This window comes from Macrotis lagotis, chromosome 2 (assembly GCF_037893015.1).
Source record: "Macrotis lagotis isolate mMagLag1 chromosome 2, bilby.v1.9.chrom.fasta, whole genome shotgun sequence".
NCBI lineage: Eukaryota > Metazoa > Chordata > Mammalia > Peramelemorphia > Peramelidae > Macrotis > Macrotis lagotis.
The window spans coordinates 173342143-173355693 of record NC_133659.1 but is presented as its reverse complement, the minus strand read 5'-3'; the positions used below and the strand labels follow the sequence as shown (position 1 = coordinate 173355693).

Sequence of the window (13551 nt, the reverse complement as noted above, 5' to 3'; positions counted from 1 at the left end):
CTAAGAAAGCTTAAGAGGTAGGCAGGAAAAGTCTGTAACATCGGGGTGGAGGTTTGGTGCAGATCTGTCCAGAGTCCATGTTAGTGGCAACAGTGGCTAAAGTAACAGCAACTTTGAGAAAACTCAGCCCAGAGTGTAAGAAGATTGAACTAGTCAGAATGAGATTACAGGAGATCTTCTGGCACTGGGTATAGTTCCTGTTGTTTGGCAAGTCTATTGCCCACATACCATTACAGGTTGCAATTCCAGGGTAGAGAGGAGTGTTGGCAGTTGATCACAAGGGAGCAAGGGCTCTATTCATAGTACCAAAGCACAGAGGAATGCTAGTACATTCGACTTCAAGGGACCAGGGACCCATTCTGGGTAAATAAATATCAGAGCACAGACTAAAAGAGCAGTGATATAATTCCCAGGATCACATCAATTTGGAAAACACAAAAACTTGCACAACCCTAACTAGTTCTGAAAATAGCAGCCCCCCAAAAAGCATTCACCACGCCTAGGTGAACAAAGCCCAACTTTAACATAAAGTTCAAAATCAAATAATAGGCTGGAAAAATAAGCAAACAACAAAAAAAAAAGAATCTGACCATAAAAAGCTATTACTGTGGCAAGGAAGGCTAAGGCATAAACCCAGAAGAAGATAACAATGTGAAAACAATTATTAAAAAGCCTAAAAGAAAAATTTTAATTGAAACCAAGCTCAACAAGAATTCCTAGAAGAATTACAAAGAGAAATGAATGGTAAAAGGAAACTTGGGGGAAGAAATGAGACTGATGCAAGAAAATTATGAAAAGAGAAAAGCTCATAAGACACAAAAATACTGATCAATACTTTAAAAAAATTGGTCTAAAAGAGGAACAAAAATCCACCCTTTAAAAAGAGCAGAATAGGTTAGTGAAAAAAGAGGTACAAAAGCTCAATGAAGAAAATAGTTCCTTAAAACGAGAATGGGGGGGGGGGCAGCTAGGTGGTGCAATGGATAGCACACTGGCCCTGGAGTCAGGAGGACTCAAATCTGAGTTTAAATCTGGTCTCAGACACACTATAATTACCTAATTGTGTGACCCTGGACAAGTTACTTAACCCCACTGCCTTGCAAAAAGTTAAAAAAAAAACAAACCCCAAAACAACAACAAAAACGAGAATTGGGCAAGAGGAAGCTAATGACTCCAATAGTAACAAGAAATATCTCTTGAAAATCAAATGACCTGGAAAACAGATTGAGGAGAGATAACTTAAAATGTATGGGACTGGGGCAGTTAGGTGGCACAGTGGATAGAGCACCAGCCCTGGAGTCAGGAGTACCTGAGTTCAAATCCGGCCTCAGACACTTAATAATTACCTAGCTGTGTGGCCTTGGGCAAGCCACTTAACCCTATTGCCCTGCAAAAACTTAAAAAAAAATGTATGGGACTATTTGAAAGTCATGATTAAAGAATGAGTCTAGACATCATATTTCAAGAAATGATCAAGGAAAATTATACTGATTTCATAGATCCAGAGGGTGAAATGAAATGGAAAGAATCTACTGATCACCACCTTTCCAAAACGAAAACTCCCAGGAATATTGTAGCCAAATTCTACAAGTCCCAAGGTCAAGGGAAAAATATTGTAAGCAGATAGAAAAAACAATTTAAATATTAAAGAGACAGCCAGGATCAGACAAGATTTAATACCTTCCTAAAGGAGTGGAGGACTTGGAATATATTCCAGAAGGGAGTTAGGATTATAATCAAGGTATCACCAATTCAGCAAAACTGAGTGTAACCCTTTAAGAGAAAGAAAAAAAGAATATTTAATGAAATAAAAGATTTTAAAGTATTCCTAATGAAAACGTCAGAGTTGAATAGAAAATAGGACATTCAAATAGAAAATTCAAGAGAAGCATATTAAAAAAGAGATCATATGGAATGAAATAAAATTAAACTGATTACATTCCTATAAAGGAAGATGATGCATATAACTCCAAAGATCTTTATCATTATTAGGGAAGTGAAAAGGAAATACAGTAGGTAATCATTAACTGTGAATGTGAATGGGATGAGCTCACCCAAAAAAACAGAAGCAAATAGCAGAATGGTATTAGAAATCAGAATTCAACAATATGTTGTCTACAAAAGACATACTTGAAACAAAAAGGCACACACAGAATTAAAATAAAGAACAAATGCAGAATATGCTCTAACTAAAGTAAAAAAGGCAGAAGTAATAATAATAATGCTTTCAGACAAAGAAAAAGCGAAAATTTTAAAAAATGAGGGAAATGATATTTTGTTAAAAGATACCAATAGCTGGGGGCAGCTAGGTAGCGCAGTGGATAGAGCACCAGCCCTGGAGTCAGGAGTACCTGACTTCAAATCCGACCTCAGACACTTAATAATTACCTAGCAGTGTGGCCTTGGGCAAGCCACTTAACCCATTTGCCTTGCAAAAACCTAAAAAAAAAAAAGATACCAATAGCCAATGAATATCAAAAAAATTTTATAGCAAATTTATCTGATAAAGACCTCATTTCTCAAATATATATATATTGAACAGAGAAGGGAGTAAAATTTATAACAATAAGAGCTGTTCCCCAATTGATAAATGGTCAAAGAAGATGAACAGGAAATTTTCAGAAAAAAGAAATCAAAGCTATCTACAGTCATATGAAAAAAAGTTCTAAATCTATTTTTTAAAAATTTTGTTATAAATATAAATACAAAATAAGAAAAAAAAGCACTGCCTTTTACACAGCAAAACATAAAAGAGGAGTCATAATGTGCCATAAATTTCCATCTCAAGAAAGCCTCCATAATAAATACTACACACTGATTTTAAAACTGTCCTTTTTTTTTGGCTTCCTTGTAGGTTTTCTTTTGTTCTCTGTTGTACAGATTTTACTTTATCTTTTTTCCCTTCTTCCTCCCCCCCAAAAAGGCTACAAATACAAAGATATCTATAATCATACACATATAAAAATATGCATTCAAAAAATATATGTAAGACCACACTATGCTTATTTCCTCTTGTTCTCTGAAGGTGAATAGCATCTTCCTTCATAGATTCAAGTCTTTCCATATTTTACAGCAATATTTCATAGAAATTATTTTAAATAGTCTAAAACAATACTGCTTAATATGACTGACTTATTGTCTAGTTTTTCTATTTTTATCTTTTAATTAAATCTGTATTAGCTTTAATTTTGTTTAAGATCATGATTACTACCCCTGCCCTTTATGGTTGTGTTATATCTCTTGTTTTTTAATGGATTTCCTGAAAGCAACATATTGTTGAATTCGAAATTTTAATCAATCACTAATGATTAAAGAAATGAAAATTAAAGCAACTCTGAGATACCATCTCACACTAATCAGAAATGATAAGTGCTAGAGGGGATAGGGAGAAAATAGTATACTAATACACTGTTAGAGGGGTTATGAACTGATCCAACTAATTCTGGAGAACAATTTGGAACTACATGCAAAGGGCTATAAAACTGCATACCCTTTGACTCAGCAATGTTAAAAATATCAAAAAAAAAAAAGAAAAGGACAAAAATATTTATTACAACTCTTTTGGGGTGGCAAAGAACTGGAAATAAAGGAGACAGTCATCAATTAAGAAACAGCTGAAGAAATTATGGCATAAAATTGAAGAAAAGATATGGGATAGTTTCAGAAAAATGTGAAGTGATGCACAGTGAAATTTAGAAGAACTGGGAAATCGTTGTGCATAGTAACAACAATGTTGTAATGATGACCAATTGTAAAAGGTGTGGCTACTCTCATCAATAGTGATCCACAACAATTCCGAAGAACTAAAGATGAAAAACTGTTCTCCCACCTCCCTCCAAAGAGAAAATTGATAAACTCTGAGTTATCTTGGTGAGGAGAAAGGCAACATCTTCATGAGAAATTGGAGTAGAGAAGGAGAGACTGAAGGAGGTTATCAGGAAGTTTCCAGAATTAGAGAAGAAAAGAGGAATTTCATAAAAAATGGTTTCTATTTTCTCAGTAAAGTATGAGCTGAGAATCTGATGGGAAAGGAAGGTGCAGAAGAACAAAAAGGTCATAAATCTTAAGCTGGAAGAGAACTCAGAGACTATCTAGTTGAATTCTCCCATACCTACTTTTTTTTCTTCTAAAAGATGAAGAAACCAAGACTCAAAGTAGTTAATTGACTGGTCCAGGGTCACCTAGGTATAAGCATTAGAGGTCATAGTGGAACTCAAGATTTCTGACTCTAGAACTAGTCCACTTTGAAAACAAGGAGAGAAAAGGTTTGGAAATCTTTATGAAAGGAATGCAATAAAAAACGTTTTATAGTGAGGGCTCAATTGATACCATACATGACATATCTGAATTGGTTCCAGAGACCCTGCCTGGTGACTTTTCTGTGCTGTTCAGTAACATGAGTGGAAACATAGTGAGGATGAAGGATTCAGCGGGAAAGAGACAATGGCAAGGCCTAAGTGGTAATAAGATGAGGGAATATGTAAAGTTTAATTAATTAACTATAGGTTTGAGATTAGGAAGGGATGTAATACAAATATAATACAGACACATGTATAGGCATATACCTATGAATACATGCACATGTGTATCTTTTCTAAATATGCCTACTTCTAAGTCCTAGTCTGCAAAAATAGGTATTAAATTCTCCTTTAGTTTAAAAGACAACACTTCTTTACCCTGTGATATGGGAATAACCATATCAATGGAGATGACAACCTGCCTATGATTTAGATTCAGAGATTATATTTCAAGCCAAGGTTTTTTGAATTCTAAGCCTATTTACTACATAGTGTTATCATGATAATACATATATATGGGGTTTGAACATATATACATACATATATAATATAGAAAAAGTAATAAAACTATGCTATATGCTATATGTGATGTCATTTGTCCTATGAATTAGTTTTATGTAACATTTTACATTAACAATAAACAAAATATAGATGATACCATTTCTCCATTTCATTGACTGTTAGTCAAAAAGATGATTTTAAGGTAAGATCTGCTGTAAGAAAATAGATTTTACTCATTCAGAGTAAAAGACACTGCTATGGACATAACCATTTTAATACATGCCACATAGAATCATACATCTTAAATAGGAATGGAAAAGTAGATTCAATTAAATTTTTTAGAACCCAAAAAACTATGACTTTATACTCACTAGTCCATGATAATTGTATCTCTCTCCTCTCATCACTTCTTGTTTTTGAGTTATAGAATTCAGATGATATTGATTCCACACTCATCCTAAAAGGATTTAGAGTTATTGTAGTATTTTTTTTTTAGTTTTTTTCTTTTTGCAAGGCAAACGAGGTTAAGTAGGTTGCCAAAGGCCACAGAGCTAGGTAATTATTAAATGTCTGAGGCCAGATTTGAACTCAGGTATTCCTGACTCCAGGGCTGGTGCTCTATCCACTGAGCCACTTAGCCGCCCCTGTAGTATTATTTTTTAAAAATAAAAATAAATCTTTTTTGTAACTTTTCAAATATAAAAGTTATCAATACAACTTGAGAAACTAACCATTAAACCAACCTATACTTTGATCAAGGTTTATATCACTAAAAGCTGTATTCATGTTTTCCAAACATCAGGGGGCACCCAAGTCTGTAACACTTTACCCATTATTCTTGAAGGTGTAGCAGAGCACTTTGCATCATGAGCTGGGTTCTTCTCTAGAAACCAGGTCACATTTAATACAAACCAAGTTACCTTCAAAGCTGCTGCTGCTGTGGTGGACCCAGATGACCTGGGCTATCAAAAATGGTAACATCTTATACCAAAAGGGAGAAAAAATCCATGAGCCAAGAGTGATAATGCTAATTCTATTATTAACTAGATATGTGATCTTTGACACATCATTGAATTCTATTATCAAGGTAAATGCCAGGTTTCTGAACACATTAACAGTTATTTTACATTTTTGTAACTCTTTCAGACTTTTTCAGTTGCTTCTCAGGTAAGCAATTCAATTTTATAATCATTTTCCCAAATAAAGCGAAACATATAAATCTAAAATTTCTGAATGTTTTATTCATATTTTTATGAATTTTTATTTGAGAGCAAACACTTCGTTATTTTCATTAAAAGAAAATTTTCCCCAGTATAGCTGGTATATATATATATATATATAGATAGATAGATAGATAGATAGATAGAGATATATAGATATAGATATATATGTATATATCTACATATAGATTAAAATGATTCTCTGGATTTTTAAGCAAGAAAACTGAAATTAGTGTGATTATCCTATCACAAAAGATGCTCACTTTACTCAGTTTTTAAGAGGTTGTTCTTATATTAATACCCAATGGAAAATATTATGCAAGAAGATAGGTGGTACAAAATCTAGCTTCAAGACACTAGCTATGTGACCTTGGGCAAGTCACATAATCCTGTCTGTCTCAGTTTCCTTATCTATAAAATGAGTTGAAGAAGGAAATTGCAAACCACTCCAGTATTTCTGCCAAGAAATCCCCCAAAATGGGGTCATGAATAGTGGATGTGATGAAAATTTATTAACTACAAGAAAATTTTAATAAATTTCTAACTTCAAAAAATTCTCTAAAAGCATGACTTCAGTTGCTGTTTTTTAACTTTATAAAATTTATTTTAAGCCATTTAATATATTTGGCTAATAAACATAAACTACAAGGTTAACAATGACGGCTTTGAAATCTTTGACTCTGGCTTCTCTATAGTTTATAAAATCAGACTAACTGAACAGCTGGTTGTCCTTTTTCCCTCCCTCCCCCAAGTCAAATCATTTTTGTGAGGGTAGATATTTTTATTTTTCCAAAATTACTGATTGTGTTTAAGCTGCCAGGATCAAACTTTTAATCTCTAATATCTCATAGGAGTTACCAGAGATAGATAATTTTGGTTATCCTAAATAGACAATTAAAACTTTTGGGGATGAACTTAACTCTCCCATCAGTCACAAACCATCTACCTTTGAGGCTTTAAAAAAATCACTGAGGGAGCAGCTGGGTAGTGCAGTGTATAGAGCACTGACTCTGGAGTCAGGAGGACCTAAGTTCAAATCCAACCTCAGACATTTAATAATTACTTAGCTGTGTGATCTTGAGCAAGTCACTTAATCCCACTGCCTTGCAAAAAGCAAAAAAAAAAAAAAAATCATTTAATATCCTTACTATCACATAAATAACCTACCTGACTGTATTTTGGTTTCTGGCAGTAATTTCCAAACTCTCATCATCTCCTAGTGGGTTATGTAACTTAAAATTTGTACACTGTTTATTGGCTCCACAACAGGATGATGGCTGGAGGAGGAGGAAAAGGAAACACAGTTTTATGTTCCTCTTAGGCATTTTTACTCCTTCTGACTATTGCATTTTTTTTAAGTACAGAGACTCCTTAAAGGCCTGATCCCACTATGATCAGCACAAGAACTTTAACCTGCTCCATTTTCCACCTGAATTGGTTTACTCTTCAACGTCTTCCAGTAGTCTCAGCATTTTGATGTCAAATTTAGTTCAAACTCAATTTGGCATGACTCACTGCTGCTCAGAACTGAATTCACAAGATTTCTCAGCCTCAGTCTCTCTAGCCAGTGGGATGATGAACATACACCACCATACTTGCTTACTGCCTTCAACTTAAAAAGATGAAATATTTTTATTTGAAACATTAAACATCAACACTAATACCTATACTTGATTTTGTAATTAATTTCAAAGCATAAAGTATCCTAGTATTTTTTAATTCTATTTGGCAGAATTCTTTGTCCATTCATTCTCATTTAATTTTTGTACAACTATTTTTTTCACTTTGAATTATTTCATAAAAGTCTTTCCAAATTTCTTTGTATTCTTTATAATTATCCATCTTAACTCTTTACAGTATTCTATTTACCTAATTTACCTTTCTCCTGCTGCAGGACATTTAGAATGCTTCCATATTTTTGCAAGTACACATGCTGCTAGTGTAAAGCTCTTTGAATCTTTTTGCTTTTGATAATCCTACCAGGATATATTCCTAACAAAGAGATTTTTAGGTCAAAGAAAATGACTATTTTTGTAGTCCTTATGGAATACTGCTACAATGTTCTCCAAAAAAAATTCTCAAGGTTTACCATAGCACTAGCAATGAATACCTATAGCAGTTTCTCTACAATTCTACAATATTTGAGTTCTGTAGCTTCTAATTTTTACCAACTTGTTATGGGAGGAGTGGTATCTCAAAGTTATTTTATTTTGTACCCCTCTGATTATTAATGAGGCTGAATACTTTTGCTTTTCTAAATTAGAATTTTTTTTCAATTTTCAAGCATTAATTTTTCTCTCTCTTACCTGCATAATCAAGCACAACAAATTCCCATAATGGCCATGTTGATATGAGAATGTGAACTTTTTTAACTGATTATTAATAATTTATTTTCCTTTTATTTAAAACTGTTCATTTCCTTTGACTTCTTATCCACTGTAAAAGAATTAATGGCTATAACTTCCATTTTTAAAAGAATCCTAAATTGGATATAAGAGGTCATATCTGCCTAAAATAAATGTTCCTTTTCTCAATTCTCTCATTTATCTCTAGGTAACTTTCCTGACAACTTTAAATAAAAAAACTTCTGGATGAGTAGTCAAATGGCACATTTTTTTTTTTCTCGAATGGAACCTTGGAGGAATTCTGGCTTTGAATTCTGAATTATTTTATGATCCACTGACAAGCCCCATTGACATGATATAATAATTCAGAGAGAAGGAGTAAGAAAACTCTGAATGTTTTATATAAGAAAGAGGATTTCCCTGGGAGTTGTGCTGATTGATGCCTTTCAGACAACAGACAAAGAGACAGTGGCTGTTTGCGGTTGGTCTCTTGGAATTTTAGGTTGTCATTCGTGTCAAGCACTAAAATAAAACCTGGGGACATAAACAGAAAAGTGTTATGGTCCTTGATCTCAAGGGTTCATACATTAATTTGGAGAGGCAACTGGGTGTAGTTGAATATGACCTAAGATAAAATGGGAATAATAACAGTACCCACTTGCAAGGGTTGTTGTAAGTAAATATTTGTAAAGCACTTATACCAAAATGCCTATCACATAATAGGCATTTAAAAATGTCTGTCCCCACTCCACATTTTGAATGTCAAATCTAAAAAAGTTTTAAGGGGACAGTGGCAGAATGGAAGAAGGCAAAGCATGGGCTGGAGGAGGCAGCTTTGGAGGAAAACTGCATAGTGGAACTGAAGGAATGAAAAGAAAAAGGAATGCTCAGCTCTTCCACCTGCAACTTGGATATTAACCAGAAGCAACAAAGAAAGAGCTAGCTGAGTCTGGGGTTGAGGGCAGGGACTCTCCTTTTCTGGGAGCATTGCTATACTCAGCTGGAGTACAGATCCTTATAGAAAGACAGGAAGTCCCGAACTCCCTTAAAGTGAACTTCATTAACAAAGCAACTCTGCAATAGCTAGAGAGCTGGGCCTGGGGTTAGAAGACCAGAATTCAAATTTGGCCTTAAATACTAGATATGTGACATGAGGCAAGTCACTTTACCTGTTTGCCTCAGATTTCCTGGATAATAATAGCAAGGTTGCAAGACTGTTGTGAAGATCAAATAAAATCAGATTTATAGTGTTTAGCCTGTGACTGCCACATGGTAAGTTTTAGTAAATGTTAGTGAATAATGTCCTAGCACCCAGACCCTGAGAGGGCTCCAGTGTCATCCTTCCCTCTTGGTCTCTAGTCTGCCCAGAGCAATGTCCAGGCTAGTGCATTCCCTGCTTCTCCCTTTTCCAACTTTACCTGGCTCTTTTCAGCCCGGTCTCCAATACTTTCTTCAGGAACAGACTGAAAAGACTTCCAGTTGTGACCACTTTTTCTCTTGTGTCTTTGGCCAAAGTTGCCAGGACCCATGGCCTGGAATTCTTTGATGGTTTGAGGTGTCTTCACCAAGTTCTGGAAAGGGTCAGCACAGTCAGGTTGTGGCTGTGGTGCCTGCACAGAAGGAGGGATGTAGTGTTTCATTGGAGGTCCAAAGGCAGCCCACACAGCTGAGGAGTCATGAACCCTTGCACAAAATCTTAGGGCAGACCATGAGGAGGACATCTGCTGCTCCTGTCGCTTTCTCATCACCTCTAGTTTGCCTATCTTTTGCTCTACATTTTGCAGGGATTCATTTGCTTGCTGCATTAAAGTCTGAGAGATCTTCAAGTTAAGAACACATTTACTGATATACTGCTCCATTCTGGACTTGCTGCTCATGTCTGGCTTGGCTTCCTTTCTCATCTCTTGTACACGGGAATTTAAAGTATCATTGAGAGGATCCCAGTGCTCAAAGGACATGTCTGTGTCTGATTCGGAAATAGCATCACCTTCGCCAGAATCCAACTGGGCAGCTTTGTTTACTTCAGATGACTCTTCAGTTTTGGACTTGATTTCTTCTCCCCGGTTTTTTCCATTTCCTAAAGATATATCTGATGTAGTAATTTCTCCCAAATCATCATCACACATATCCAAGTAACAAGAGTAAATTTCATTTATTTCAAAACTACAGAGGCTCTCATCTCCACCACTTGGGCTACAAGCTCTGACCAATTCAGATACAGTATTTTGGCTCTCAGTTTCCTTAGTTGTCACATTATGCTTCAAAACTTCAGAATCCAATGCTGCTTTTTCAGGTAAAGCTGAGTGATATTGTGGTGAATCGGGCTGACAGCCTGTGGGAGAGAATCAACACCTGGATCATCCTGAAGACTAGCCCTGGCCCCACACTGAGTCCCAGGCAGCAAAAATCATAATAAGTCATTTTTCAGTTCAGATGGAGAGATCTGTAGACACAGGGGCCAGTCTAGCTAGGAACCTGGGGTACTCCCAAGCAAGTACAGGAGGTACCAGGCCAAGAAGAAGTCCCAGATCTAACACAGAGAGACCTAAATTAACATAGGTGGGGGCTGGCATAGGGCCCATTATCAGCTTTATCATTCACTCCCCAGGATACAGAGGGGTGGGTGGTCTATGAGTCCAGAAGCTCAGGAATGGAGCACATCTTAATTCCAGCCTCCACTTCCACCTAAAGCTACAGTAGAATAACCAGAGGAGGAATCTCAGACCAAACAAGCCTACAATTCTGACAGCCTTTCCAGCTGTAATCCTTCCTAGTAGTAGTCTTCAAATGACCCAGGCCCATAGAATTATTAGCTCAGCTAGGAATTTGAGAGTTCAGAGCAGGAAGCTAGCAATGAGACTTTGCCCCTGGATCAGACCCTAATAGCTTTCAGGTCCCTAATCTGAATTGTCCCAGATTTCATAATGACATAACACTAGATACCCCAAAAAAGCAGCAGCAGGACTAGTTCAGACATTCTCCCCAGACCTGGTCATAACATAAAGTCCAAAGTCTTGAATAGCTGTGTCCCTCCTGAACTCTGTCATTATCAGGGTCACATAGAGACTATAATTAGACAGAAAGGCTGCAAGTGGTTCTGTGAAGTCTTAATGATTTTAAAAGAGTAACAGAAAGGAAAGGGAAATAAATCACAGTGAGAAAAGAACAGAAAGGTCAGGGGAAATTATCTCATATAATTTGTGTGTGCCAGTAGAATTCCATTCAAAAAAGGAAGAAAGGGTGAGAAGATTGGGTGACTCTCTGCTGACCTCCACTCTCCAATTACCTTTCTTCTAGTCATCTACTATATATTCTTTAGATATCTTTTTTTTAAGTACTTTTTTTTGGAAGGCAATGGGGTTAAGTGGCTTGCCCAAGGCCACACAGCTAGGTAATTATTAAGTGTCTGAGGACGGATTTTAACTCAGGTACTCCTGACTCCAGGACCAGCCTCTATCTACTGCGCCATCTAGCTGCCCCTGCAAAATAAGTTTTAAGGACATACAAAGATATTGATCTGTTTAACTCTTTTTGTGGTGGCAAAGAACTGGAACCTGGGCAAGTACCCATTAATTGGGAAACAGTTGAACTAATTATGGTAAATAAAAGTGACTACTTGTTTGAACTGATACAGAAGAAAGTGAACAAAACCAGGAGAAAAATTTATACAACAACAACAAATAACTACAAAATACTTAGGAATTCCCATCAGCATAATGATCATTATGATTTCAGAAGATTCATTACCATTAAATATGTTACCCGCCTCCTAAAAGAGAGGCAAATTATTCAGTCAAAAAAGAGACTGGAGGAAAAGGGCTTTTGAGTGAGATAAAAGCCTGAATTGGTCATCCTGTGGCTGCCTCCTTTAGTGTGCTCAGCTCACTCTACATGCTCCCCTACCCATGATGAATACTTTACATAATTATAACTGAATGATATAAATTCAAAAACATGTAACTCCACAGAATTCATTACTTACACTAATCATGTTAGGCTCTTAACTCATCTGAACAAGTTATTTTCCAAACAAGGACTTTCACCAGTTCATCAGTAAACATTCTCTACGTTCATGTTCTGTGTCTGGCACTGTGACACCCACCCCCACCCCCAAGAAACTAAGAAAGGTAAAAGACAGGCAGCCCCAGTCTCTGAGGGAGCTCACCCTCTGAGACAGAATCCCATCCAGCAGGTCCCTGCTTTTCTCTGAGTTCAAACTTTACCTGTTTCCTTTAGTTCCCGAACTTCCAAATCAAGGGCCTCTCTCTTATTTTCTGATGTCATGCCAAAGTAAATATTTATGTCATGGTGCTTTTTATATTTTTGAACATTTGTGTTTTCAACTCGAGTGGTTCTCTGAGTCTCCATTAAATCCTGTAAGAGAAATAGATCTACAAGAACATTTCGGCTGTAACATAAAATCAGGGACAAACCTGCCATGGGAGAGCTTCATGAGAATGTAAGACAGTCACTTGCTGGGATATTTTAGGGGAAATTTCTGTTTGAGTGCTGTTTGGATTACAAAGAGTCCCCCTACTCTGAAATTTCATAATTCTATGATATAATATATATAAAACCAATTAAGATCCTATTAATAGCTTTAAGCAGCATTAATTTTAGATAAGGATAATGTGAATATTGATATTTAAAGAAATAAACAAAATCTCAAAAATTTTCATCAACATTAGTGTGAATGTGTTACCTTTAGGTCATTCTTCAGAGTATATCGAATATCTTGAAGGTTCATAATCCGGTCTTTTGGTTTGACCTGAAGGCCTGTCTTAACAATATCATAGTAAGTTATTGGAAGTCTGGCATCTGCTTCTAAATGATTTCCCAAAATTATAGCCTCCTTAATAACTGAGCCTTCTAGACCATTCCAGGGTAAAGTATCTGGAAGAAAAATGTTGCAAAAAGGGACTTCATCACAGATAAACCAATAAAATGAAGTTGTGTAACCTTAGGCAACTCATATCACTTCTTTAAATATCAGTCCCTTTACCTGTAAAACAATGGCTTATCAATTTCTCTAATACTCAGAAAAAGTGCAAATTAAAGCAACCTTAATAAAGCCTGTTGATCATTAAATTGGCAAAAACAAATTAAAATAAAATTTAACATTGGTTATGCTATGGGAAAGCAGATATACTCTTACATCATGAAACTGTAATTTCATGCAAAATTCTT

General features: G+C 35.8%; 1 protein-coding gene across 5 annotated transcripts in view; it reads right to left on the bottom strand.

The window, feature by feature from the left end:
* TEX14 (testis expressed 14, intercellular bridge forming factor) overlaps positions 1 to 13551 on the bottom strand; it is a 148855-nt gene that overhangs the window by 45768 nt on the left and 89536 nt on the right. For all 5 annotated transcript variants that reach the window (XM_074223600.1, XM_074223601.1, XM_074223597.1 and 2 more), the window contains exons 12-16: positions 13067 to 13257; positions 12588 to 12738; positions 9783 to 10696; positions 7187 to 7296; positions 5171 to 5256 (exon numbers count right to left, since the gene is read on the bottom strand). In XM_074223600.1, the coding sequence (XP_074079701.1) occupies positions 5171 to 5256; positions 7187 to 7296; positions 9783 to 10696; positions 12588 to 12738; positions 13067 to 13257 (1452 nt within the window). The remainder of the gene's footprint in view (positions 1 to 5170; positions 5257 to 7186; positions 7297 to 9782; positions 10697 to 12587; positions 12739 to 13066; positions 13258 to 13551) is intronic.